This window comes from Anopheles nili, chromosome X, assembly GCF_943737925.1.
Source record: "Anopheles nili chromosome X, idAnoNiliSN_F5_01, whole genome shotgun sequence".
Taxonomy (NCBI): Eukaryota; Metazoa; Arthropoda; class Insecta; order Diptera; family Culicidae; genus Anopheles; species Anopheles nili.
The window spans coordinates 1,340,064-1,368,001 of NC_071293.1; the positions used below are offsets into that span (position 1 = coordinate 1,340,064).

General features: G+C 52.5%; 2 protein-coding genes across 2 annotated transcripts; both read right to left on the minus strand.

Annotated features, from left to right (window-relative positions):
- Nucleotides 1-1,158: 1,158 nt before the first annotated feature.
- LOC128728824 (uncharacterized) lies at nt 1,159-16,999 on the minus strand. Its single transcript, XM_053822472.1, has 8 exons — nt 16,913-16,999; nt 13,073-13,245; nt 10,596-10,700; nt 7,855-8,310; nt 5,974-6,185; nt 5,834-5,900; nt 2,455-2,625; nt 1,159-1,814 (listed from the first exon to the last, which is right to left on the minus strand). The coding sequence occupies exons 2-8, from the start codon at nt 13,226-13,228 to the stop codon at nt 1,467-1,469; spliced, it is 1,515 nt and encodes a 504-aa protein (XP_053678447.1). The 5' UTR covers nt 13,229-13,245; nt 16,913-16,999; the 3' UTR covers nt 1,159-1,466.
- Nucleotides 17,000-24,476: 7,477 nt separating this feature from the next.
- On the minus strand, nt 24,477-27,214 carry LOC128728361 (uncharacterized). The gene is made up of 6 exons (XM_053821983.1): nt 26,855-27,214; nt 25,997-26,458; nt 25,853-25,918; nt 25,705-25,779; nt 25,522-25,581; nt 24,477-24,776 (listed from the first exon to the last, which is right to left on the minus strand). The coding sequence occupies exons 1-6, from the start codon at nt 27,212-27,214 to the stop codon at nt 24,477-24,479; spliced, it is 1,323 nt and encodes a 440-aa protein (XP_053677958.1).
- Nucleotides 27,215-27,938: the final 724 nt, after the last annotated feature.

A 27,938-nucleotide genomic window follows, 5' to 3' on the forward strand; every position in this document is an offset into this window, starting at 1 on the left:
AGTTGAATAATAGTGTCACCTCCATCCAAGTAAAAATAAAATAAAAATCATAACATTATTCCTTGCCTACTGATCTCAAACAGCGCCTAGTATGATACACTTCGTGTCGAGTTTTTTTCATTGCGGTGTTCGGTGCTTAGATTGAGAAAAGGACAGATATCAGCTTAGAAAACAGGACAGCAAAGAAAAGGATGAAATGAAGTAAAAAAGTAGATGGAAGCGTTCATCCCTTTACAATGAAAAGAGATAGTGTTAAAAACTGCATGAGAAATGTTTAGAAGAATTATTCTGTCTATTTTAGAAGAATGAATAAATTATGAGCGAGGAAAGAACATTGTGGGATAGCATAAAGTGAAGCAAGATTGGCAGTGAAAGTTGGGAAGTTGAAGAAAGAGTCGTTACGAAAGGATAGCGTCAGAGAAAGGCGATTTAGTGAAAATTGACGAATATTTACAAAAGACACTATGCGGCGCTTAATCAGCTACATGCCGCTCTCGTGGTGGCTGATGGAATGGATGGAAAGCTTCCGGAATGATCCTTGCTCCTTGCCGAAGGGTACTCCTATCATCGCATTGTATGCGTCACACCTGTGCGTCAGTTTCTCATTCATTTGATTCGAAGTTCGGTTCGGTCTGAGCATCGCTAGTGTCCTTGTCTGTATCCTCATCGTTAGTATCGTTCTCTGGGCCGCTAGGATCGATCTCGTCACAGGCCGATTCCGATTGCCTACCAATAAACTGGACGCCACGCAAAAGAGATGTAAATGATGACAATCACCCTCGCGTGAGACGTTTTGGGATAGGGATATGGCTAGGCAAAATAAGAGAGCGGTTTCGAAGTCCTCCGATGGAGCGAGTGATACGCAAACAAAGGTCGAAGGAGTCACACGAGCCGGAGCAGAGTGCATAGTTTGCGCCGCAGAGAGCTTGAGACACATACACAGTGCAACAACCCCCAAACCAACCAGTTGTGATGAAACAGGGTGCAAATAATCTTGACTGGTGAGGGCTCGCCAAAAAAAAAATAAAAGTACGATATGAAGCATGAAACCGAACACATACGTGATCGGTGAGGAAAATGTGCCAGCACTTTTGGGAAAACGAGGCAACTGGATTCAACGTGAAACATACGCCACGGGCAAGGGATTAGATGTTCGTGACGTCACGTCATGCTACGCTTAAAGTGTAACAAGCTCCCTTTAATAAAAAAAATGTTAAAATATCTCTAGCCATAACGATAGAACCCTCCTAGTCCGATCGACAGACAACGCTCGGTTTGTCGGTCTCGTGTTAGTCGTGATGTGTTCAGCCTCTTTCGCCAAATCCGCCAATTTCTGCGCAGATTCGGTTGCCAGTAGTTTCTTGCGCAGTGCGAGTATGTTCTGGAGGTAGTCCTCATGCAGGTGTGTACCGTGGTGAGCAGGATCGTGTTCATTCACCTTCACAACGCAATGACTCCAGCAGGTGTTAGAAGCCAAAAAACGAAGGCAGAGAAAACTTCTCTGGCTCGTCCTGCGGTGGTTGCTTTTCTTGCTTCAGCTCGCTCGGTTTGCTCTCCGCCAGGCTGGTAGGCATCAGGCCGCCAAGGCTCGACGCCAACCCCTTGTCGATTGGGACGGCTAGCTTCTTGAGCAATGCCAGCTCCTTCTGCAGCTCGGCTCCCAGCTGAGTCCCGTTGGCGACGTCGTTCGAAAGCTCGGTCAACGTGTTCGCAAACCGAGCGGTGGCATTCGACACCTCCGCTGGGATGTCAGCGGGAACCGGCAGGGCTGGCAACTCCGGCACGGCGGGACTGCTCGCGTCCAGGAGCATTGGCTGCAGATTGATACAGAGCGGTTTAGTGGAAGGAAAAGCGATCGAAGCTGGTCAAGGAACACCTGACACGCAAGAACATGCGCGGGAAGAGCGAAAGGGCGTGTGAACGGAGGAGGGATGAACACGATTCGCTCGTCTGGAGGTCTGTGCGATACTTTGAGGGAGATGTCAGTACACGAGGTGTTTGAGGTTGCCTGGAGTGCTGGGAGCAACGGTCGTCGCAAGAATCAATCATGCCCGGGAAAGGAGCGTGGACCGAGGGTCAGGGACAGGGCATGCTCGAGGATTCAGGTGAAAGTGGCAACAAGTTGATGTTTGGCCGACGATGACGATGATCAGGTCGCGAAGAGGAGCTGGGATGAAGAGGAGGAGCAGGTGTTTTGCGTGGGATTGAAAAAAGGACGAGGCGTGGAAGCGACATGCGCCACGCACTCACACCTTCTCACACATCCACACAGCTTAGATGAGTGACGTAATTAGACGTGCTTTGAAGTTGACCACTCGTTCACTGGTTTGTGCGATTCGCTGTGGAAGAGAGAACGGTGATGAATGATTGAGTGAACGATGGGTGCAGATGCGTCTCCCGGTGTTGGGAAGAGGGCCTGTGGAGATGGTGGTGTCAACGCCTGTGACTGCTTACCAGAATCAGATCCTGGATGAGGTTAGAGAGGCCGCGGTTTGCCAGCACGAACAGACGAGTCACCGGTCCGGGAATACCCTCGGTGTAGCCATCGCCCTTGCCGAGATCATGGTCATCGGGAGAGTGGGCCTTCTCATCGCTCTGCTCCGTGCCCGAGCTGCCCGACACGAGCTGAAAGGTGTTGGGAAGACATATGAGTAAGCGGCAGGATAACGGCTGGGAAGATGGATCGGCTAAGATTTAGTATCGTCGGTAGTGTGGAGCGCATGTGAACGCAAAGTGAAGCAGAGATGCGAATGTAGCAGAGGAGTAGTCAGAGCAGGTCACCGCAGAGCCGTAGTGTGCGGTTCTGCAGAGCGCTTGGGAGAGGGATTAGTAATATTCTAGTATACTTGGGGCTAGCGTGTGTCGTGCGAGACACACGTAAACGGTATGGATGATGTTAGTGATAGCAAACGGGCTACTGATTAGACGAAACGTGCGGAAAATTTCCCGCACGATTGACATGGCGACGACGGATATGTACAGTACTTGGGACTAGAGATATCTCAATCGGCGATGGACCATTATGGCCGACTATTCGCGAGTCGATCACGTAAGGATGAAAACAGGAAGGGGGAAGTTATAACACAGACAAACACACATGACGAAGCAAGGTGAAGCAAGTGGTTGCGTTGAGTTTTCTTTGGGGCTTTACACGTATCCGTTCTTCTCCGTTAATGATCGCGTCAGGTATCGGGGTCGTTGGGGTCGAATGTGTGGTCTTCTGTCTCGGGGTGGAGCTGCCAGCTGCAGCATTTACTCGCCATCAGCACCAGCAAGGCTGCCATGGATAGCTTTCCTCGAGGCGAACTATTGGCCGGAACGGACGCTTTGCGGTAATCATCTGTCATTTTGTCATCGTTTTATAGGAGAAGGATTAAAGGGAGTAGGACATGGAAGAGGGGGAGGAGAAACTCCGGAAGGCCAACGGAAAATGAAGTAAAGGATAACCAGCTATTTGCTGAGGGATTCAGGGATAGTTCGAATGAGTTGCAACTTCGATTTTAAACATGCAGTGATCAGATGTGGTTGAATAGATATGAGGGTAAAATAAAGTGAAAGAAAGGTAGCGAAAGTGGGGGCAGGAGAAAGATTGCATAGGTGCTAGGTCGAGTAGACAGAGAGGGTGTTGTGTGCTCGGATTATGAGGGAAAAAAGTTCGTAGGAGATCTGAAACAAACGGAGCAGCATAGTCCTTACATCATTAGTAGAGCAGAGGTTTTTGAAAGGCATCCTTAGATAGATAAGCCTTGGTGGAATGAAAGAGCAATGTGATTAACTGAGATGTTGAGAGCGAGAAAAAAAACCGAACACCATAGTGCGTAACGTGATGTGGTGGCTGGAGAGAGGGTCAAGTTGAGGTTGGGAAGGGACGCAATACCAAAAAATTAGCAGCCTGGTAGCAATGGAAGCAACCGCGACAACACTATGACAGAGGATTCATTCCACAGAGTGCCGTTGAGAGGAAAGCATATAGTGCCACGACCAAACGAGAGATGGTGAGGGAGGATGGAAAATCAGACCAGAATGCTTGGAAAATTAGCGCCACATCCCCACGAGACGAGAACAACGCGCGTGAAGGTTTATCGGGTATAGCGTGCCTGTTAGAAAGATTCGGACTTCACTCTGGCGAAAGCCAATACTGTGGGTTAAGTTCCCTATCAGGACGGACCCTAAAAGAATGGTTGGTTAATTTACTAGTAGAAGTGGTGACACTACAGGGCAGGGATATGGAAGAAAAGTGTGCAATGAAAACAGATCCAATCAAGCTCAAAGAGAGAGAGAAAGAGGGAAAGAGAGAGAGAGAGAGAGAGAGAGAGCAGTAAAGTAACACCAGATGTACAGAGTGAGCACAAATACCAATAAAACAGGATGATCCTTGGCAGGATGTGTTAGAAAAGAGATAGCTAGTACGCAGACGAACAGACAGGTTCAAGTGTGGTATGTCAGGATAGGCAAGGCATATCAAGGTCCGATGTGGGTCGCAGACTCGGGAAGACACTCCCATCTTTTGTCTGGCGAGAGCACAACTAACACGGACAGGGAAGTACATGGACTTTGGTAAGAGGAAGAAGGCACAGAGGAGGCCGTCCGGTGTTGGGTCAGGTTTAGGGGAATTGGGGAAACTGGAGCTGGGGCTTTTGGTTTGTTTTGTTGGTATTAATTGAAGGGTCTAATTACCGGAGAATGGCTATGAGAGGTGGCAGAAGAGGAAGTGGAATGTCCATCGTCATTACTGTCGTTGGTCTCTAGCGCGGTCGTCAGCGATTCGGTGCCGGCCACGACCCGGTACACGGTTCCGGCGGCACGCGCGGCACGGTCCGCTGCCCGCTGGTGTTGGAATATGCGAGTGGATGCGTTCAGTTCAGTTCAATTCAGTTCAGGTGCATGCTTGCTTTCTTTCGAATGCGAATGGAGGAGTCGAGGCCACCACTGCACTGGTTCTATCTCGCCCATCGTCACCACCATCATCCTCCTCGCAAAAGCAAAAACTTCACGCGGCGTACGCGTGGGACGGGATCATTGCGCCAAAACGGTCTAGGTGGTCTACAAAGTGGACTACCCTGCCGAAGCACACGGACACCTGTTCGCCCAAGATCTCGCTCCCTCCGTGCGTCCGTGTTTAGTGAAATTTTGTCAAAGTAGTCAAACCGAATGAAACAACGCGAAGTAGTCCGTGCAGAGGAGCTAGGTCTCGGTGGTGGGGTTTTGCGCGCATTCAGTCCCTAAAATCGCGATGCTTGCCTACGGAGAGATGGTGATGCTACGATGGCAGTAATAGTCGAAGTAGTAAGAGCTAGTAGTGGTGTGGGGGGAAGAGGAGACAAGTGGTGGCGGTGGGTGCGGTACACTAGCCTAGTGGTGCAGTTGTGTTGATGCGTGCAGTGTTCCTCTTTCCTTGAGTCTGCGTCTTGATTCGTGGGAGCTCTTAGAGTCGCATTAGGCTTGTGGAGCATTTTGAAGAGTGACACTAATGGTCAGGGATAAAGATACGGCTCGAAAACAGTGAATAACGGAAGCAGGATGAACAGTTGAGATAAAGCTGCACTTTGTGCCATCTAAAGGACAGTTGTCCTGAGTGTCCTGAAGTAGCAACTTAACCTCAACATTATTCCTTCATCCCTCGCCTTCGCTGCTCGACCGATCTCTCTATCCCTGTCCACCACTCGGCCCACCCAGATCCAGCAGTGTTTTCTGTGACGGTGTCGGTGTGTGTCGCGGGGAAGTGTCGCGCCTTATGACGATAGATGGTTGCGGAGATACTCGATTGCTATTTGCTATCGTCCCTGGGAACGGTAGATAGATGTTGGACGCACTAAGTGCGCTAGGTACTTACGCGAATGATGTCGAACAGGAAGTTGCCGGAACCGCCGCCGCCGCTGCTGCCTCCGAAGGACAGGAATCTGTGGGCGAGATCACAAAAAGGAACTCGATCAGAACTCCGAAATGGCGTCCCTTAAACGTACACCAGCATACCTCTTGTTGCGATCTTCATCGTTACCCTCGGAGTCGAGCGTCAGCTCATCCAGGCTAGAGCTGTTGGCAGACGATTCGGCCGTGTTCTGGTCGTTAGAGGAGGCGGCCTTCTCATCGCTGGTGGCTCGGGCTACTCGGATCGCGTTCAGGGTATCGCTCAGGCCGGCCAGGTCGAGTGTCTCGAGAGTGTTCGCGTTCTCGTTCGTGGTGATCTGAGGTGGTACGGCGACCGAACGAGGACCACACACGTGCACGGTGGGGTTCGAGGGGAGGGGTGTATTTGTAGTTGGGGGTGGAGAAAAAAGGTAGGGTTTTCACCGACGATAGCCCGATGAGATGAGTATGATGGGGGTCGGGTCGGTAAAGTAGTCCGATGTCGGGAAAGTTCATTGGTTTGTTTAGTTGCGTTCGGATTGAGTTTTGTTGGAACGCGATTCGGTCCGGTTTTCGATGAGGAAACGCACAGCGAGACGACACGATGGAAGAGATGGAGAGATGAAATGGCGTTAATGTGTGGACATTTGGTAGTTCATATGTTTTGTTGCATGCTGAGAAGGATGGATTGTTCGGTCGGTTACTAGAGACCTGATGTATTAGCGAAACCTGTGTTTCTTCGCTACTGGAGCTGAAAGTAGGCTCCTCATGTGGTGGTTCTAATGCTACTGTCGAATGTCGGCAACAGCCGAGAAGCTAGCAGCTAAGAGTTTGGTTGGTGATCATGAATTCGCAAAACTGGTTAGTTGGAAAGGGATGAACTTGTAGGAGGATTTTACGTGACGAGAAGTAAAGACTCAAAGTTTGAGCAGAAAGACAGAGGAAGTATGGAAGGAGATAGTCGGGTGAATGGCGACCTAGGTGTCGCAAAACAAAACACACACGCACGCGGATGAGTAGATCATAGAGATTGTGGAAAGGGTGAGAAAAACTCATGAAGGATGAAAGCAGACACACGGATGGAGCACTCCTTGCTGGCAGTGAAAAACAGTGGAGCCAGCGCAGGGCGCAAGAATGAGCGAATGTAAGGGAGTAATCATGTGCAGAATGATGAAAAGGTCCGGACTAGTCGTCCTTGTTCTAGTGATAGAACGCTATGCTAAGGATGGTTCACCGACACCCTCACCGTACACACTGATGGTGATTCTACCGTGCGGCTAAGATGAGATGAAGAACACCAGTTGTATCGAACACAACCGTGCGTGAAAGCGTACGTCCTACGGAAACATCCACGACAACCCAAACGAACTACTAGAGCTAAGGTGGTGAGATGGAGGACAGAGCTAGAGCCAGAGATTGAGTGGGAAAGTCGGAAAAGAAACGGAAGCAAAAAGGGTTGGATGGCTGGATGAGCAGAGAACGCGGAAAACGGCACACCAAACGGTCTTACGGCTAGGAACAGCTGCGATCCTGAAGCTTCGTGCTTCAGACGCTAGTGAGCTGAACTTATCGCTAATGTAACTTATCAACCAAGCTGCGTAGAGAGAAAAAGGAACAGCGGAAGCACTCTCTACACGATAGAGAAACGGGAATAGCTGAAGAGCGATGAGTCGGTCGAGCGGTCACGAGGTTCTAGACCTCGTATACAGCCTCTTGGGCGCCAGGATAGATGCGATGTACATGTTCGCTTGTTCGAGGACGCTCTAGCGCTCGTATTCACGGGCCCACTACGCACTACGCTTTACTGACAGTCGATCGTCGATTACGGTTGAAGGGAAATAGAGAGAAGATCACGTTAGGATGCGTGAAGTAGAGGAATGAAATAAAAGAGAGAGGAGAGATAGAGAATGATAGAGGGAGCGATAGTCCGGGCGTCGAACCCGCTATGCCTACGATATCGGAAGAGTTGGATGATCGATGCTGTTGTTGGAGGGCTTCCGCTCATACCAGGTTGGTGTCGGTGGCGCTGGTCACGGGTGACGTTGTGGTCGTGACAGGATCTGGCTGACCGATGGCCAACAGGTCGATCCGCTCGTTGGCGGCTTCCGTGGCCGTGGTCGAGGCTGTGGCACGCTTCCGGACCTCGTTCCGGTCTTCATCTTCACCAAGTCGCAATGAAGGCTCGGAGGTGGTGGAGTCGGAGCCCTTGCCGGTGTCTTCATCATCGTCAGACGGTGGGAAGGTCGGCAGCGAGATGCTCACTTTCGGTTTGCCGTCCTTGGCGCTGTCGTCGCTGTCGTCGTCATCGAAATCGAAGTCATCGTCGTCGTCGGAGCTGGAACCGCGGTTGGAGTTGGTACCTCCGGCGCCGCCTCCACTTAGGCCAAGCCCGCTGCGCAACAGGATCGGACCGATCGTGCGGAACAGGTAGGACGTGATCATCTGGATTTTCTGGTCCAGAATCTGGCCGTTGAGTCGCCGTTTTGGGGGGAAGGCATTGTGACTTAGTAACGGGTTACTTTGTGGGATAGTCCCCACGGGGGAGCAAGGGCCGAGTGCTCCTTCGAGCGAGGAGGGGGGTTCTTTATCCCTAGTTGTGCCTCACGTAACCGCTCCCACTGCCCTGCTTGCGCATCTCGTGTATAAAGTTTGAAGGGGTTCATTTAGGAACTATGTACTACTGCGAACCGAACGCGTTTGTCTCGTGTGTATGGTATACTAGGCACCTTTAGTTGTTGCTCAGGTCAAGAAATGTCTCACCGGACCTTCGGGACCACGGTGAGACATGGCACAAGAAGTACGAACACCCTTGAATAGGGGTTTTATCTAGCAAGAGGTACTACCATGGGCAGACTTGGGCGTGTAGGTAGTTGGCCGGAAGGAGATGGCTCGAAGAAAAAAAATGAATGAATGTCGGGACGGATGCTGATCGGATGATGGCGTGATGAGTGATGGCGAGCTGGAGCGATGAGCGGCGATGAATTCTTAGGGAGGGCATCGTGGACGTGACACTACTATTACTACCATGCGTATATGAGTCGAGTCCGCTGCGAGAGAGCGCTCGTCAATGGATGGTGACGATTCGGACGAATACTGCGATGTGAAGGATTCCGAAGATAGCGCAAAAGGAGAAACATCTTGAACGCTTGGTGATAGCAGAAGGACACCTTAAGCCAAACGTGTTCTTCCGTGCTGAGATCGCCCAGACATCGAGACAAGGCGACAGAGGTCTCGAGGGCAGAGAATTGGGCCACTCGCTCGAACAAGCCACGGCGAGAGAAGGCGCTGTACAAGCCGGTTCCGCTGACATGACGCCCCAACGCTCAGGGGTGACTAGTGGACTTTAAAAATGAAAGTAGTTTTACTACTGGCACACCGTCACCGTCGCCACCGTTGACGCCCTAGACCAGCTCGGGTGATTGCAGTGTTGCTCTCCTCTTCGCGTCTTTGAATCTGGTTTCATCAGCCCGCACGTATCAGTTGGGCTTCCCTCGAGTGGCTGTCCTTCGACTTCGAGCCGCCCACCGTGGTGGGGTGGCCATTGGGGCATTAGTCCGCTGCCAAGCGAGCTGAGCCCTGGCAATTGAAATTAAAAACCCGAACCGCTCTAACACGCACGCACTCTCGCATACTCTCACGACCATCTACAATCGCCTGCACGGAGGAGGAAGAAGCCGCTTGGTAACGGTAAGGATTGCTCGTGAACGCTGGGAAACCCACAAGTGCTCATTAATCTCTTCAAGTTTCCGCCTCTCAATCTGCTGCTTATGTTCCTTGATGGCTGCTGGAGGATCTGGACGTAGACGTTTGGCATCTGTGACACGCGAAATGCGACTCCATCAGTTTCCTCGTTCCGGGAGACGCAACAAAGGCTCAGATACTCAAACCACCAACACACTCGATCGAAACTGAAAGCTGGTGGAACTAAAAATGGTGACTTGCAAAACCCGTCGAGTAACCGGAGTAGACCTTCGCCTACACACAGTGGTCCTGGCTACGAAAGAAACCCCAAAAACCAACGTTGGAGGCAGAAAGACTTGACGGTGCAGTGATAGGGGAACTAAGGATACTTGGCGAATGTGCTCTGCTGTACAGCGTTGCATCTCGGGATCGTCGTGCAGGGGTATTGGTAGTGAGCAGCGAGCGGAAAAGACGCACACCAGCAGGCGTGATAGCGACTCAGACTCGAGAATTGGACGTGATTGGAGAAGGCAGGAGGACAAAACGGTCCTCACAGACCAGACTAGGCATGAGTGCGATGCATGGTGGTGACGGTGGAGATGAGAGGGGTGCGATGGAGCGATGGGACGGCGTAGGTGGTGAATGATCGAGATACTATCTTACACAACAACTCCCTCGGCCGGCAGGATATGAACGCCCGAGCAAGCGAATGGTGCCGAGAAGGAAGAAGCAGCGTGCTTACTCCCAGAGTGTTCTGGGAGGGTGAAGGTTTGGTAAACCGAGGGACGACACGGTGGGAGACGGGTGGAGAGGAGCTCAGGTCGGGTGTGGGTGGGATTAGTTGTATTTAAACTGCTGGGTTCAAAACTTTGAGGCTGTACTTTTAAGGGAGAGGAGAATGCTTTACGAATTGCCTATATTCCGGCACTAGTATCCTTGTACTATCTCAAGAACTACCGCTTGACGCAACAGAACGCGCGCTATTACGCGATCTAACCGGGTAACCGGATGGTGTGTGGAGGTGTATGTGTGAGAGTGTAGGTGTAGCTCACTATTGGTGCTCATACCTGAGAGATCGTGGGGAAAAGCTCCCGCAGGATGCCGATCGTGCGCTTGTTACGTTCGTTGATCTTTTGGTCTTCCGAGTTGACTAGGGTGATGACGTCTAGTTCCTGGGGGAGAAAAGCGGTTCGTGAATTGGGAAAGGAAAAGGAGGGGTTGATAAAAACAGAAAAGCACCATTAGTTTTGGGAACCTCTCGCAAACCTGCATTACATCATGCGCATGTTGGAATGATTTCGAGCACCCGCTTAGAGCTTGCTTTTGTCACATCACGCTCCAAAAAAGCACCATAGTGATGTGCAAGCGTGTGTGTGTGGTCTTTGTGTGCTTTTTTCGGGAAACGCTTGCCAGCAGACGTCTCTGGGGTTTTAATTTGCCTCGCCGTGATATAACCCCTGTCGTCAGCCCGTACCCGATTACCATGAGCCGTGTGGAGGCTTCGGAATGCAACTGTTTGGAATTGTAATTAATCTGCTCCACCCCGAAGGAGGTTGTTTGTTGTGTTGGCACACTAACGAGCCGGGCGGTTCTTGACATCATCGGACCGGCGGCGTTCGGGCGCGAAAATAACAAAATGGTCACGGTTTGGCTGCGTTTGCCTCACGTTGGACGGTGGCAAAGAAAACAAAACAAAAAAAAAAACGCAAGCAAATGGGAAGAAAAAAGCGAAAGCTCAACCGTGGTGTCTAATCGCAAGCCGGTGTCCGAGCTTGCGGCAGAAGATGAAATAAAAACAGAAACGATAAGCGGCGGCGAGGGATTATGTATGCGAGTGGCCGCTAATGGGTGCATAAGCACCGGAAAGAAAATGGGTCGTCCTGTTACAGCACGTGTTCCGAGCATTAAGCCGCGTTTGGCATAGTTTACTTTTTCACGCCTCACTCTTCGTCGGTTCACCGTAGCGCTCCACTTTTTCGGGGCTTTTCCGAGCGCGATGCGAGCAGTTCGGTCATATCGCTAGACTGAAAACGAAAGTGCCACGTTACGCCCTGACTGGCCCACTTTATTTCACCGCCGCGCTTTCGCATCGATGACGTGCTGCGTTACGAAATGCGTTACGAAGCCCATGGCCCAGGTGCGACACCCGCGAATGCCCACCATTCGTTAGCGATTTGCTAATGTAGCTCTTTGGTTGTGCTTTTTTTTTTTGACTGGACCATCGTACTGTTACGTCTACTGTGGCCGAAACCGCAGCCTGACCTTTCGGCCTGGGGAGTCCTTTCTCCACGCGATGATGCGACCACTAGCGCGTGAAGCAACTCACCGGTATGGTGGCTATTTTTAACAGCGCGATAAGACTAATGGATGAGTCGTTGCGCTCCACTTGGCGCAGGTTAAAAGTGACGACTGCAGTGGCAGTCATTTGTGTTGCTCGAGCTAGTCCTGGAGCCTAGTTTGAAGCAGCTGTTTTGCGTCAAGGCTGTGATCAAAGCGTGGCAAATGTCACGATTCGGGTGCCGGCCCTGAAAGGTGTGATTTATTTTCATCTTTTCGATTTCCCTCGTACGGGAATTCATCCGGTAGCACGATCCGTTCCACGTTCTCACCCGGATGAGGTCAACGTGAAGCACGCGTCTGCGTTCTTGGCGTTGCGTAGCCACGTGCGCGTTCACGTTCACGCGTCTTCGAGACGCACGGAAGATTTCACACCCAGCGGGGCCAAAATGTGAAGGACGCCCTCCTCCCCCCGCCATCCCCCATCACCCACGGAAGGTGGCGGCCCTCGAGAGTGGCGTGTTTGCCTTTTTTTGTGTCTCCTCTCCACCATTTCGTTCGCGCCAGCGGCCATTTGACGGCCTTTTGCTCACACCAGTGGGGGATCGAACTGCAGTCACGCGCTCGGAATGGGGACGCGGAATTCGAAACCGAATGCACCAAGCTACCATTGGCTTAAGCAGGGATTTGGATAATTTCGTTTCCGCACACGTCCGCGGCGCGCGTCACAAGTGGACAACCTTGACGGATCCGTTTTCCATTTCGTGATGTTGATTAATAATTTCGATCACCAACGCGATTCGACGCGTTTCCAAATGTCATGCCCTCCTGGGGTGGTGGGGGAAAACCGATCGATCGAAAATGGCGCTCGAAAGCCCTCTTTCCACCATCCCCCGACCCAACCATCCCGCTGAAAGGCGCTCCAATTTTCGACCGAAAGTGACGGCGGTTTCCGGTTGCGAGTGACCAAAATCACCGATCCGTTAAGGCTTGCGAGTGGCCAGTACTCTGAGCTAAGCCTTATTTGCATGCCCACCGCTAATTGGACGCATCGGGCCGAAATCGGACGCAAGCGCGCGCGTTCGCAACCTTCGGAAGCCATTTTGGGCGTCCTTCCACGGACGCACTGTAATTTGTTTACAGCGGCAACGGCGCGCGGCGAGTGAAATGCTAAGCTAAACAACCGTCGAGCCAAAAAGCCAGCTCGGTTTTGTCATCTGTTTGCACATGCGTGACGTAACGCTCGTAACGCCTGCCTAAACCTTACCTTGTCACCGTCGAGAGGGATCTTCATCAGCTCGATGTCTGTCTTTGGCTGTGCCGCCGGTTCAGGTGCAGGCTCTGGGTTCGCCGCAGGCACTGGGATGCCCATCGAGAGGGCTAGCACACCGCATATCACAGCCGTTGCCAGTAAAAACTTCATCCTGTGGCCGGTATGATCTGTAGAGAGAGAGGAAAAGCACAAACAAACGTACTAACGATTAGCTTTTGGTGACGTCAATGCTGGAGAGGGTGACAAAAATTTGATAGCTCAAAAATGTACGCCACAGAACGAGAGGGCCGTCGACCGGTGCAAGGACACCCGCTTTGTGGATTCGCCCTTCGCGAAACCTACCACGAGGGGACTCCTGACCGGACCGGACGTGCAGTTTTTCATTTTTCCTTTCTAAAAACCCTGCCCAACTGTGATGGCGTGAGTCGTGTGGTGTGCAAAAAATGGAAAACAAAATGGAAATGCACCAGAAGCTGGACTGTTCGAATTCGAGCACAATCGCCACCCTGAGCGTGCATGGGGTGGCTTGAATGAAAGAAAAAAAAAAGAAAAGAAAAGCTGCACATTTATATTGCGGCAGCCGTGGGGCTGTTGTCGGCACCGTCGCGGTCCATTGGCGGGGTGGTTACATTATGCTCCTGAGCTGCGCTGGTGAACCAAAACGACGATAATTGACGCTCGTGAGGGGGTCAGCGCGAAGGACCAGTGCGAGTTGGTTCGCTGGCATGGTCCGGCAGGGTGGAAAATGGTGCGCTGAAAGGGTGCCTGCTCGCGCCTCGGTAGCGTTATTACCAGGTCGACTTTTTATTTTTTTGGTTTCTATTTTTCGATCGGTAAAAATTGCTCGTAAAATGTCGAGTGCCCGCTGGGCTGCTGGGCTTTCGGTTTTACATTCGATCGCGATCCGCGACCGGGGCCACGGAATCGAAAGTGCGCTGGGATCGCTTCCGAACAGGCGATTGTTGTCTCGAGAAGGCACCTGAAAGGAAGCGATCGGAGGAGCCGAGTGTACGTTCACATACTGCTGCTCTCAATGCCATCGTCCACCGTCAGCGGGCAAACCAGTCTCTGCAGTCACTGCAATCGCCAGCAGTGAAGCCTCAAAGTGCGCTTGTTTTTCAACCCCGGCTTGATCTGGTTTCGTTCGGTGAGCCATTGTGCGGGCGGGCGTATTGTTTTGCAGCTCCCGAATCAGGAAATTGGATTTCGAAAGGTTGATAAAGCACCAGATCAGGAAGGCATCGACTTGGTGACAACGACCCCAGTTCGAGTGCTTGAAGGACGCCCAATCTGGGTGTCTCGGAGGGTACAAAGCAGAACTCGATTCTATTCCCACTTCCAGTTAGCTCAGTTCACCGCTACGGATTGCTGGGGCGCGTCCTCCAAACGACGGGCCCACAATGAGCGATAGGTCGCCTTTAGAAGGGAAGCGTGCTTCAAGGCTGAAGAGTCCTTTAAACCTGACTGAACAGTGGACAGAACATGCAGGTTGAAATAAGCGAAGGTTCGTCGCTTTCTTTACACAAGGCGTTGAAGTCTTTTGATTTATTCGGGCAAATTAGAGGTTTATCGTTCTGAATCGATCCGAAACTCTGATAAATACCGTTAGAATAGACGAACAATTAAAAACAGTGAAGGTTCGTCGCTTTCTTTAAGCGATGCATTGAAGTCTATTGATTTATTCGGGTAAATTAAAGCCCTTTGGCGCTGAATGTATCCAAAATGCTGATAAAAGCGGTTAGAATTGAACAGCTGGGTAGATAGCCAAAAACATATGACGGTTCGTCGCTTTTTATACAAAAAGCGTTGAAGTCTTTTGTTTTATTTGGGTACATTAGAGCTCTATCGCTCTGAATCGATATGAAACTCTGATAAATGCTATAAAAATAGACGAACAGCTAAAAAAAACAACAAAGGTTCGTCGCTTTCTTTACGCAAAGCATTGAAGTCTTTTGATTTATTCGAGCTCTACGGCACGGAATTAATCCAAAACTCTGATCAATACTGTTAGAATAGCAGAACAGCTCAAAAAAGCAAAGGTTCGTCGCTTTCTTTACACATGGTACTGAAGTTTTTTGATTTTTTTCTCAACAAATTCGTGATCTACGGCTCGATTCGGAATCGACCCGCAATGCTGCCAAAAGCTGTAAGGCGACTATTTTAAGCGAAAGTGAGTCGGACTTAGCTCGTTCTGGAGCGAAATGAGTTTTGAAGCATAAATAATAAAGCTCCAAAAAACAATGACGCGAACGCGCGAGGCTATAGCATTCGAGGAAACATTGCATAATGGTACCGTGCATCGCCATCAGGTATGCCACGCCAGTTCACAGAGGACAGTGAAAGTCCTTCACCGCGTGTCTCTTGCCCGGGCGCTGCACACACAGCCACACACGCACACACCGCCCGGACACAGAAAGGTCCCGTGCCGGGAGCGGGTACCGTGAGTCAGGGCAGTGGAAGTGTATTTCTCGCCACCCCAATCCCCACTAGCGATCACCCATTGTGCTCCCCGAAAGGTGACCGAGTGAAAGCAAAAAGGGTACCCAAGGCGAGACGGTCCCAGACGGTTGGGAGTTGCGTTTTTTGGGGCGTAAAATATGCGCGATCTGTCCCGTGTACGACAACTGCCAATCGGAACCAAGGTGACTCGGGCGGGGCGCTTAATTATCGGTCCGATTTACGAGCCGACCTAAGAGGTCGCCTGATAGCGTGATTCACGGCAGCCTTGTGGTCAAAAGTACGAGTCTGGTGGGCTCCTTTCGGGCTCCGGTCAGGGCGGTCCGGGTGCGCGAAGGCAACGGGCAGGATGCAAATAGAGGGAGAGAGAGAGACAAAAGCTCGATTTCGAGAGCACGTGGAGTTACGCGCGGCTCGGAAAATGTGAAACCCCCAGGCTCCTTGGTGGGGTGGCTTGCAACAAGTGTCGAATCTAATCCGAACCCGGCCCGACTGCTCGAGTCCGTGTGTGTGCATGTGTTGGATCGATTACTCAATCGATTGCGCGCGTGTTGGAGGACTCGTCGGTGGGGTGATTGTGAGAGAGAGAGAGAGAGAGAGAGAAAGAGAGAGAAAGCGTGCGAGTATATACGTGGAGGACGACGTGCAGCAGTTTGCGCATCGATCCACCCTCTGGCACCTCTCTTGCAGTCCACCACAGATAACTGGCACGACCAGTTGTCGCGAGTGTGTATTTGTGTGTGTGTGTTTGTGTGTGTGTGTGGATGCCTCCCCCACCAACGTCACCGTAACGCCTGTCGGTAACTGGATAGGTGAAAATGAATGTCACCCTTTACGTGGGTTGCACAAAAGACGGGAAGGGATGGCCGCAGAAAGGGCTTTCTTTTCCGACTCCACCCGGTCGCGCTTTCCACGCGAAGGGCTCACTGGGTTGGTTGGGAAGGACCCTAAGTGAGCCTAACTACAAACCGCATGAGAAGCCCCCACGAGACGCAAAAACGAGTCCACCCCGCAGCTCGACCTTGATGCGATCTGGCTTGGACACCGGTTTCCGATGGCGTAATCCGGGAACGGCTCACGCTGGGCACTTTTCCTCTCACTCGATCACACGCGCGGGTGTGTATGTGTGTGTGTGTGCGATCCGCGCAAGTACATCACGTTGCGTTACGTGAACCGCCCGTGAGGCGCCTCTTTGGGCTCGCAAACGCCGGGGGAATCGTACGATCAACTTCCGCGAGATCGATTCGGGATCACAATCACGAGGGCGAGGATGGCATGGGGGAAGGGAAGGGGGGGAAACACGGAAGCAATCCCTTCGGTTGGCACGCCTAATGAAGGGCCTACAAAGGGGGGGGGGGTGGGATGGATTTGGCTCACCTTTCCGCGTTCGCTGCTTGATTGCTGCCGAAGGATCCCTTTGTGGTGTAGGAAAAGGCTACCACAAAATGGGCTCTATGGGTCGCGTTTGGTCACCGAAAATAAACCAAAAATGAAAAAAAAACCCGCACTAACGCACTGCTGTGATGGCTGCGTTCGTCGTCTAAAGGGCCTAGCCCAAACGTGTAGAAAGGGTCCCGCTACTGCACTTGCACACGCCGCCCACTCGGAACGGCTCGCAAAATCTCACACACAAGGCACACGAGAACACCACACGGCCGTGGAAGGCGATTTCGCACTGACTGTGGCCCGGAGCCGGGGACTGCGCACCTGCTGGTTGATTGGAGACTGCGCGTGGCGAACTGCTGCTGCCGTCGGCGGATGGTCCAGGTGTGGTCGAGCAGGGTCGAGTGCGCGCCGTTTTTCTGCACCTCGAGAGGAAGCCGCTACTGTACTCGCAGGCACGTCGCTATCGAATGTCGGCTGCGAATGCAAAACGTCCGAAAATAATAGTTTTGTAAACACACGATCACACCGCTATATAGTATAGATCGGCGCTGGTGTGGTGGCTTCGGGTGTCTTCGTGTTGGGCTCGGGTTCGGGGGGGCTCCGTTGGTTCGGGTTCAATGTGGGGGGGGACAACGACGACGACGACGAGATGCTCGAGCTTTGGCGGTGGGGTATGCTGCAGTCAGGGAGGGATTGCACATCGGTTTTCCACCTCACGGGGTGGGTGAAGGAGATGAGGTAGAGGACGCCATATTCACCACATCCCCCACCCCCTTATGGGGTCTCTAAATCTCTCTCTCTCTCTCTCTATCTTTTACTCTCTCTCTCTATCTTTTACTCTCTCTTTCTCTCTCTCTTTCTTTCTCTATCGTCCTCGTTTTTCCATCGCGATCACTTTCATCACCAACGTGCGCGAGCGAAGGAGTTTTTGCTTTGATTTTCTATTATCACCACACCCCGCCTCATCACCTTCCCCCCCTCTTCTGCTTGCCCCCTTCCCTCTCCACCTTCTCCCCCCCCCCGCTGCATTATACCGGTTACGGTGCGTGACGTCCATCGTCCAATTCGGGCGCTGAAATCGAAACCGAAAATTGGCATGGGAAAATCGGGGCCGCCTGAGGTTGTTTTTGGGGAAGAAAGTTTTTGTTTTTTTTGGTGAAAACGGTCACCCGCCATTTTCGGGCCCCTGGCTCGTCGCTCGTGGGATGGAAATTGGGTAAAAGCCAATTTCCCGCGACCAGCTGCTGGTTGGCTAAGCGCGATGGGCAAGAAATTACGAAAGGAAGCGCCACTGGGATGGTTGAGGCCGTGATGCATCGTGACGAAAAAAAAAAAAGGAAAAGCTCACGACACAATACACGCCGCTCAATGGCGCTACCGAACTAGAAAGGACACCAGTGTGGGCCAGGAAATGAATTCACGCCAAACGTGGATGAGGCCATTACGAGCGCACAAACATGCAGCATTGAGCCGTAACAAGAATCAGAATTGCATCTGCGATTGCTCATTCGTGGGGTGGGAAATTCGACTTGCGAGCAAGAAAAAAAAACGTAACATGAACAACGGCGCATTACAAGCAGAGCAGTAGCCATGCCTCGTGCACGTCAGCGTGCGTGTGAGCCGCCAGCAAGGCAACGAGCAAAAAAAAAACAACAGGCAAACAAACAAACAGCTAACTCGAACGGGCACCAATTTGTATATGCATCTGAAGGTTGCATCGATCGTTAGGATTGATTTAATGCGTTCGCGCCCGGCTGGGTAGCCTTCCCAGTGAGTGGGATCGATACCGAACTGCATGTTGCAGTTTGCAGGGTTGCGAAAAACCTAATAAACCGGAGAATGAGTATAAAAAAATGATGGAAAAATAACAACCGCGCTGATAGTGCCTCTGACGCATTTGGATACGTTACGCAGGTTGTGCATTTTTTGTCCCTTCAGTTCACGCTCGGTGGTGTCCTCCCGACTGGGGGAGCTCGACATAGGGGGTTTTAGGGCCTAAAGCACGATAATGGTTTCGCACTATCGCGTGGTGTACTAACGAGATGCCGTTTGGAGGCCCGTGGGTGATTAGAAGCTGATTATGAGCTGGTGCAAACAAAAAATCAAGAAACAAAACCGCCAACTGCTCGGCTTTAATGCGCTCCAGATCCGAAGCCGGCTAAGCTCGCTGGAAGGTCGCTGGGTGGTCGAAAAACAAAAACCCCAATCCATTCGACAAAAACAAAACGGACCAAAAGCAACAAGAAGTCGATGATAATGCATCGGACCGGACGGGCCCAATTAGGAGCGAGGTTGCTCGAAGGGACGTCGGGTTTTATCATTAGGACAATGCGTTTGAAGCCTCTGTTTGAAGGGCTCTGTAGAAGGGCTCTGCAGGGGCTCGGGATGTTGGGCTTTTGAACCGTGACAAAAACTCCCGGTGACCGAAGACGTGCGTTTATGGTTTATGGTCCAATTCGCCACGAGTGGCGTAGCGAGGCCGCTTTTACGAGCCGTGCTATTCTGAGCCGTGCCGTAGCGGCTGTTACGTGTGCGGAATAATTGGTTCTGATAGCTACCGGAAGGCAATGGCCGTGCCATATGGAGCGCGTGAATCGCGGCGGCTACTCAAGGATAACGAGCTGTTGCCCGCCCACCTGTGACGGGGCCGTTTTCGTTGGTCAAACGCACAAACATGGCCAGTAGGAAGCGCGTACGCGTGAATGCGCGATGTGCGACGTGCAGAAGCACGTCTAGGTCGGCCCTTTTTGACGTGTTTGATGCACCCATCCAACGAGGACGGGCTCCCGATTGTTATCGTGGTGCTTGCGCAAGGTTTACATCGCGTGTAACGCACCCAGGGCCGGCCGTCGGAGGCGAAAGGTCACACTTCGCGGGTGCTGGAGAGAAATGAAACCAGAACTGTAAACGGCGTTGCCCGGCGTGGAAGAAAGCGATCGGGACAAGAATGGGGTTCGGGATACGATCGGTGAACATTCATCGTTTGGCCTCGAACAGACGGCGCTAATCGACGTCCGCCAATCGATCGTCGTCTCGTTTGACGTTTGTCATCCGGATTTAAGCCAAGGACCGCCATTTTTGTCGTCTTTCGCTCTATTCCCACCGCTTTGCTAGCCGTTTTAGCTTGACATTTGGGGCTTCCCTGCGGGTCCACCTTGGATTAGTTACCCGTTTTCAACCCACGGGCGCCATTTTTATCGCCCAATGCAAACAAAATGCCCCTTTTCGCGTGCTGTTTGCTTTCAGTTTCGGTCGAGTTTTAACGACCATTTTCACCACCGCATAATGGTTTGGGGTGCCCGCATGCAGCCCTCTCCGCTCCTTTTGGGCGTTCCCACATCCCTTACCCTCTCTCTCTCTCTCTCTCTCTCTCTCTCTCTCTCTCTCTCTCTCCCCTTCCCCCTCTCCCCAATGCGACGATAATGTCGGAAATTACCAGTTACGCCAGGGTACGCAGCTCGTAATCGAGTCGAATTTCGGGCGTGATGTCATACGGCTTTCGTTCGCTTGTCGTCTCGAGCCACGGTTCGGGTGACTCGTCGAGTGGCGGTTGTGTGCCCCCATCTCTCCTCTCCGTGTCTCTCCTGAGCGACGGTCTGCGTGTGCCGGAACACCGGTCGCGAGATGGTTGAACATGAAATTGTCCGTTTCGTTGCCAATTTAAGTGGCGCGATCCAGCCGGAGCCGTAAAACCCGGCCCAACGATGCCCCATTAGAACGGGCCCCGGTCGGCTCGCGAATCACAAAATGGAGACCTCCGCGCCCCATTACATCCATTAGCGGCCGGTAATGGCGCGTCGGATACGCGGCGAGGATCGCGCCCGCAGTTCGCAAGTGTGCTTACTGAAATTAATCCCAAGTGACAAAGTGACGCTAAGTACGCGCGTGGCTCACGTAACCCGCCCGGCTGGTCGTCTAGCGGTCGTCCCTGCCCACTCGGTGGAGTCCTTTTTGCTGCTCGTAGCCCCCAAGGGGGGCTTTGTTTTGTTGTCGTTATTTCGGCTGCTGGTCACCGTGCCAGTCGCGCACCGAAATTACCGACACGGATCTGTGCGTAAACGGTGTGGTGGCGATCCATTACTGGCTCGAAAACGGGCGGCCCCAATTTTGGGGCGTCCCGGCTGACGAAATTCTGGCGCAATCGTGCTCGTTTTTCACCCGATGCCGGAGGCCACGCTAATGATGGAAAAATTTCGGCTACGTTCTGCGACGTTGGCCAACGCGACGACTCATCAGCCCAACCGGAACGAATCCACCCGGCCGTTGTTCAATCGCGTCTTAATTCGCTTTCGTTTCGACAGCTCACGCCGGGGCCGTAGGGAGATCGAAATTGAATTAGGCTGGAGAAAGGCGGCCATTACCTAAGGTGCCCGAGAGGATGCTGAGGGGGTGGAGGAGAGGGGAAGTGCGACCGCCATTGTGCAAAAGCCTCCCTCCGAAAGCTCGCCACGAGCCGTTGCGAAAGAGAATTCCGAAAATCCGTCAGTTTTTGGCGTGTCGCCAGATCGAGATGCGCGAGGAAAGTTCGACGCCCCTTGCTGGGGTGGCTTTTCAGGGGCACATACCCCCGGGTGGGGTGAGAAATCGATTTTGAGGTGGTAAGATGAAAAAATAAAACGAGCAGAAATAATTATGCCAGCGCATCCCGAGGTCAGGCTCCGGCGGGCGCAAATTAGCGCGAGTCCTTGGCGGGTTTGCTCCGAAATTAACTTGAGCAAGCAATAATGAATCGCGCGCTCGTGAGGTGTGAATGATTTATCGATTTCTGAACGTTCCCCTCGATTCGTGTCCCCTCGCGGTCATCCTCAAATGGTTCGTAATTTGTGCAAAAATAGACAAAAAATAGACGTTGCGCCACGCATGCACTTGACGGGCGCATCGAGTCGAGCTTAAGCGCATAAAACGAGCCTTCGAGCAGAGTTTTTTTTTTGTGGGGAAAGGGAATTTATTGTCGACGTAATTGGACGACTAGAAGCTGTCGCAGGAACGAGTGAGGAGATCAATTTTCCCGATCGTTGGAATAAAGCTCAATCTGATCGTGCTGCGTTACATAACACATTCGTCCTTGCAGGATGCTCGTTTGCGCCCTTCTCTAAGTCCCTGAAGCTGCTCCATAGAACTTGATCGGAACAAACAGCACTTTAACTGTATGTATGCACGTGTATGTATGTATGTATGCATGTGTGTGAGGCCCTACACGCATCGACGTCACAAATGCCGCGTCACGTGGCGTAAATGATCCCTTCGATCCGATACCGAGCCCTCCCCGTGCCCGCGCCTTTTGCAGGGGGTGATTTCCGTGGAAAACTCTCGCACCGGCCCTTCGCGATTGTTTTAATAACCATCCTCTCGCCGGTCCCCTGCCCGCGGTCGCAATTAACCTCGTATCGGTAGCTAATTGCGCCCGTTTCGTCGCTTCTTGCGCCCTGAAGGGCGAAGGGCATTGGCGGGCCGGGAGTGTAATAAATCGATCGCAGGAAAATGCACCACCTCGGGAGCGTTAGAATGCACCCCCTCTGAAGGGTGGCAAATCGAAACAAAATGCAACAACGCGAAACAAAACAACAAAAAAAGAGCGAAACAGAACGATGCGCCTCCCGCGTGCGATCGCATTGCGCGGCTCGTTACGACTCGCTACTCCACATTCGCGATGCTAATTATTAGGGGTGCCGTTTCTTTAACTCCTTCCACCCACCACCCACCACCGCCACCCACTAGAGGCCTCGGAAGTGGCTCCCAGCCGCACACGCACTGGGCCGCAACCTCAGGGGCGAGCAAAGGGCATCGTGCTGAAGGTGACGGGCATCTGCTGCGGGGGTGCATGCGCCCTTCTGGTGGGGTCAGGCAGGGGTAAGGCCACCGGTGGGGGTGTTCACGTCAGGTACGAGGGGATGCGGCCACCAACGGGCATCTCACCTTTATCTCGGCTCGCACGGATTGAGGTTAATTGTGCTCGCGATGTGCTCGCTGTTCATGAGCTTATAGGGCTCTTGTTTTTTTTTCCTCGCTTAATTTCCACCTTCCGAGGCAGATGCGCCTTTCATGCCCTTCTTCCTACTCCCTTGCCATCTAAGAAACAACTCGAGCGGTGCATTTTGTCGAAGTGGCACCACTGGTTCGAGGCAAAAAAAAATCAAAGCTGCTTGAGAGGCATTTGCCTATCGGGGTGAATTGGTGCATTTTAGCGTCCCATTAGGGGTTGGAAAATGAGCTTCCCTTCATCGCACCTCGCTACGGTGATAAAAAAATACTAACAAAGCTGTACGATCGAGATACAGCAGCCCACCGACTAAAGGCGCATAATGCAGTTTAAAACGTTGCACCGTTCGGCGAGTCCTTTTCCGTGGCCCCTTTTGTCGCCATTAGCGGCCCTTTCCAATTTCACTCGGTTGGGCGTGAAACGGGAGCGGTTCGGTGAGCTGACATTTATGCCGTCCATTTGGAGCCCATTTCCCCATCAACCCCTACACCCCTACACCACTAGTCACTCTCTATGAGGGAAGCATAAAGCGCATCGAGCGCTCGTATTCACTGTTTGCCAACATTTCATCAGTCCCGAGCCTGTGTGTGTGTGTGTGTGTGTATGGCCGTGCTTCTGTTTTCATTAATCGTTTGTTAGCATACAGCGTGGCAAGGCAAGGCAATTTGCCGAAAGCCGCGTTCAAGATGAAACGCAGCAAACGCGCGCAGCGGCACAACAAGAAAAGCGGCTCGAAAAGCGGCAGGCGAAAAAAAGGCAAACGATCAAAACAAACGAGTGTGAGGTGAGACGATACGGAGGGGAGGGAGGGAGGGGGGGTGTATACCGGAGCCATCAATCTTACGTAATTCGATTAAATCAACAGCATCGCATCATCGCCACGTTCGTTGGCTGAGCTGGCAAAAGAAGCCCAAAAATCTCGCATCGCACCGAAAACCGAAAGCGAAACGTGTTCGTGGAGTGGTGGAAGGTGAGGAGGGGTAGCAGTAGCTTAGCATAATACCTCCCGCCGCGTGCTACCTTCATCCTCATACCACCCAGGCAGGTCCTTGCTTCGTTGAAGTGGTGTTACAGATGCGCGACCAGAAATGCAGCCCCCGAATAATGGCGTGTGATAACGCACAGCTTGGACACGGTCCGATGGAGTCGTTGGTTGTAAGCAAGCCCCTCCTCAAAAACCCACCCAAAAATGCACCCCCAATCATCCCTCCGCTAGTGTGGACGCTTCGATTTGCGCTCCATATTTTTTGACTGCAAATTTCGGATGAAAATCGGTGCATCCAAGGGGGTTGGATCCTTAATAAGCTGAGTCCTTTCGGAACAAAAGCCTAGTTTCGCGATCGGTCCATTTGATCCGGTTCGAAGCCAAAAATAGCCCTCGAGCACGTAACGAGTGCCAAAAAAGAGCGCCACCCTAGAGAGGCTGGACACCTCCGAAGCTCAACACCACAAAGGCGCGACTTTCCCGGAGTCGCAAGCCTTGACTTTCACTTTCCGTGGCACGTGACGGGACAGAAATGCTAGCGAGTGAGCAAGAGAGAAGTTGCTTTATTTTATTGCCATCACATGCAGGTTCTACGCTTTTGGATGATCGCCACTACTGCCAGCCGAGGATGCGCCGGATGCATCTGCTGATCCTTGCGAAGATCCACCGGATGAGCCAAGGGACGCGTTGAGAATGAGACTGGTGACGCCTCCAACCACCGATGACACGACGTTGCCAAGGAAACCGAACAGATCCGACCCGGGCTTTTGCTGGCAACACTGTTCCGCATCCTCGTTTGGATCTGCCTTACGTTTAGCTGCCTCGAGTCCTGAGAAAAAGTTTTCCACAAACAGCTTGGGTCGCAATGGGAGATCCTCGTCTTCTGGATCCTGGAATTTGAAGCGAATGGACACTTTGTTAGGGCCTTTACGATGGTTGCATAAATCTCTCCAACTTGCCAGCTTCTCTTCCCTTCCCAGCCCTTTGGAGGTCCCCCCCCCCCAACCTGCTAAGCGGCCATCTTGAACAAGCCGTGGCTTACCGGCAGTGGCATTAGCAACATCGTCGGCTGCAACGCACTCATTGTTCGCCATTACCCCCCAAGCCCCTTCTCCTCACCTTCATCTTCACCCTTCATGGATTTCCCCCTGCCACTTGCCCGTTGGCCGGCGATTGCCGCCGTTTCATAATTTAATCGTAAATAATATGCATTTGTCTTCCGCGTGGAGCTACCGAGGGGTGGATTTCTGGGGGAAGCCGGAGCGGGTTGTTAGGTTTCGCGGACCCCTCCCCCCCTCCTCTCACCCCGTCTTGAGTGGAGCCCACACGCGACCGTCTAACGATGCATCGGTGATGGAGCGTGTCATTCGGACGAGCTCGAAAGGGGTTGCGTTTGAGCTCCGAGTGCAACAGCGAATGCAGCAGCGATGGCTCATTACCGTGCGACGGCAAAGGTCGCTTGCAGAGCCGTGAGTGCGTTCGAATCCAATCCGGTCCTTGTGCGACGGTGGCTTAGAAGCATCTCGAGGCCTCACGAAAGGCCCACAACATTGTTGGGCAAAATGTCAGCGCAAGCCTCACATTGCCCAATCGATCTAGGGGTCGGTAAGATGATACCTTCTTACTCTTACTTACCGAGCTGAGGGCGGCGATAAGGGCACCGAGGAAATTACCAAAGAACGCACCGTTCATGTCCTGCTGGGGAGCGAGGGGTGGTGGGGGGAGAGGGGGCGGGGCGTGGGGGTGGATGGATGGGAGGTTGAAACACGTGTTAGATTGTTAGATGAGAAAATGAGGCACACTCGTGGGCATACGAACCGCACCGCCACCGGAAAGGCCCTCAATCGCGATGCCAACGTAGCTGCCGAGCACTTTGCCGAAATTGTCATCACCCTGCGAGCGAGCCCGGAATGGGATAATGAGGTACAAATTGGGTGATGGCGTGCCGTTGATGGTGGCAACTTACCCCAAGCAAACCCGCGATGAGTGAAGTGCCCGTTCCGAGCAGCCCCGGCACGTCCAGTCCACCTGGCTGGGAAGTGAAATGGATCGGAACACGGGAGGTTAGTGTGTGTGTGTGTGTGTGGGAGGGCCCTTCGCATTGACCTACCCCGAACAGGTTAGTAACGACGGCTGATAGCGAGCCGATGAGAGCTCCAACATCTGAGCCTTCATCACCACCACTGAGGCTCGCGATGAGTCCTACTAGTCCACCTGGACCGTCCTCTTCTTCAGATGATTCGGACTCCGTGGTCTCACCGGACGCATCCACCGAGACGGCAATTTCGTTCGTATCCTGTCGCCGGAATATCCGCTCGACGTGTGCACGCAGTCCGGATTGCATTCGCTCTTGAATTGGCTTCGCTTTGGGGAGTGTTTGCGCTAGCAGTCGTTGGATCAACTCGTTCCCGAGGGATGTTGCAAGGTTTGGAACACCCAGATGGCGTACGGTGCGTGAAAGTCGAGGTGCAAGTTGGCGACGCATCTCTGCTAGCTGGCTTTCAATCTGCCGCCTGACGGAAGCCACATCCGAAGAGGTGTTATTCGCTGAACGTCGATTTGGTGGCGATTCCTGCGACAAGCGAAACGATCGATAAAAACACACACACCTACATGGACACATGCATACAAAAAATTGAACGTCTGCTCGTAACGCGAGCGGCAAGAAAAAAAACACGAGAAAGCAAAGAAACTGCTAGCAGCACAATAGACTTCAACGGCCGGAGAAGCGACGAACCCGCCAAGTCTCTCAGTGAAGCTGTGGTTTTGACGCCCGTGCGGGTGAAACCGCATCGATTAACGCATCGAGCCCCGTGCAAAATCGATTGCCATTTCATCACCGGCCGGGAGATTGATGGGCGTCTTCGATCCCGGCGTTTGCGACAGCTACCCCGCTTAGCACTCTTTGCTCGAAAACCGCACGAAACCACCGTTTTGTCACGTTTAAGCCCATCCATCAGCGGCTCACCTGTGTTCGAGCGAGCAACAGCCGCTTATAGTCACCGGTGGCATCGTCAGATCGCCGGGAAACGGCCAGATCGAGCCCGGTACCAAGAAGGTGCATCGCTAGACGGCCACGCTCTAGTGTACCGGTGATGGTATCGCGTAGCTGGCGCTGTTGAGCGACCGGGGCCTGGTCGAGGTCACGCACGAGCCGCTCAAGTCGCCGTTCGATGGCTGCTTCGGTTTCGATGGCCCCAAACAGGATGCCGAGGGCTCCGAGGGCTCGCAAGGGTTGCGAACTCCCTGGTGCAGGTTGATTGGAGTGTCGTTGGAGCGTAGTTGAAGGGTGAGCCATCGCACAACCGGCCAATAGCAGCAGTATCATCGTACGAAACACAGTGGACAACTCCATTGAAACCGATCGATCACGTGCTGGGTTGAGAACTACGGAGCATTCTAAAGCTGGGCAAGGGTTTTTATGCCATGCTCCCACCTGATGACCTGCAGGATGGCGCAAACTCCGATAGGCTCGATCGAACTCGCAAACCACGGCTAGATAGGGATGATTGATGGGTTCGACCATCGGTGACATCGGTGTTGCATCAACATCCGCCCATCCGCCAGTTACGCATCACCAGTTGGGCGAAAGACTCCTGCAGGCCATCTGAGGCGCTCCAAAGTGAAGCTGGTTTTACATACGGAAATGGTTCGTTGCGCCAACTTCGCTTTCTTCATAGACGAAGATGACATGCGGCTGGCATTTTGAGTGTTGAATGTTCGCTGGTCTGACATTTGCAGCTTACACCTGAAGTGTGTCCAGTGACGGGGCATGTTTTGCTGTTGTCGTAATTCTCAGAAGCACCTGTCTGGGCAGTTCTATTTTGGGGACGGCATCCGGCTCAAAAGCTCTTCACTATTTCAACCGTCTCGTCGAGTGCTGACGTGGACCTCAAGCCCCAACATTGCCTTGAGGGCTTTTCACGAGGCAGCTCTCGTGTGAATAAAAAAAACACCACTTAAAGTGGCTCATAAAGCGCTAGTATGCGCGCGCGCGCGTGTGTGTGTGTGTGTATCTGGCATCAATTACTCACTGCTTTAGATACGATCAA

Coding starts and splice junctions, on each gene's coding strand:
- LOC128728824 (XM_053822472.1), bottom strand. CDS start 13,228: ATGAAGTTTTTACTGGCAACGGCTGTGATATGCGGTGTGCTAGCCCTC. Junction 8,311..10,595: donor TTTTCCCCACGATCTCTCAG/GTATGAGCACCA, acceptor CTCAACGGCCAG/ATTCTGGACCAGAAAATCCA. Junction 1,815..2,454: donor TCATCCAGGATCTGATTCTG/GTAAGCAGTCAC, acceptor ATCAATCTGCAG/CCAATGCTCCTGGACGCGAG.
- LOC128728361 (XM_053821983.1), bottom strand. CDS start 27,214: ATGATACTGCTGCTATTGGCCGGTTGTGCGATGGCTCACCCTTCAACT. Junction 25,780..25,852: donor TCATCGCGGGTTTGCTTGGG/GTAAGTTGCCAC, acceptor GCTCGCTCGCAG/GGTGATGACAATTTCGGCAA. Junction 24,777..25,521: donor TTATCGCCGCCCTCAGCTCG/GTAAGTAAGAGT, acceptor TTCAAATTCCAG/GATCCAGAAGACGAGGATCT.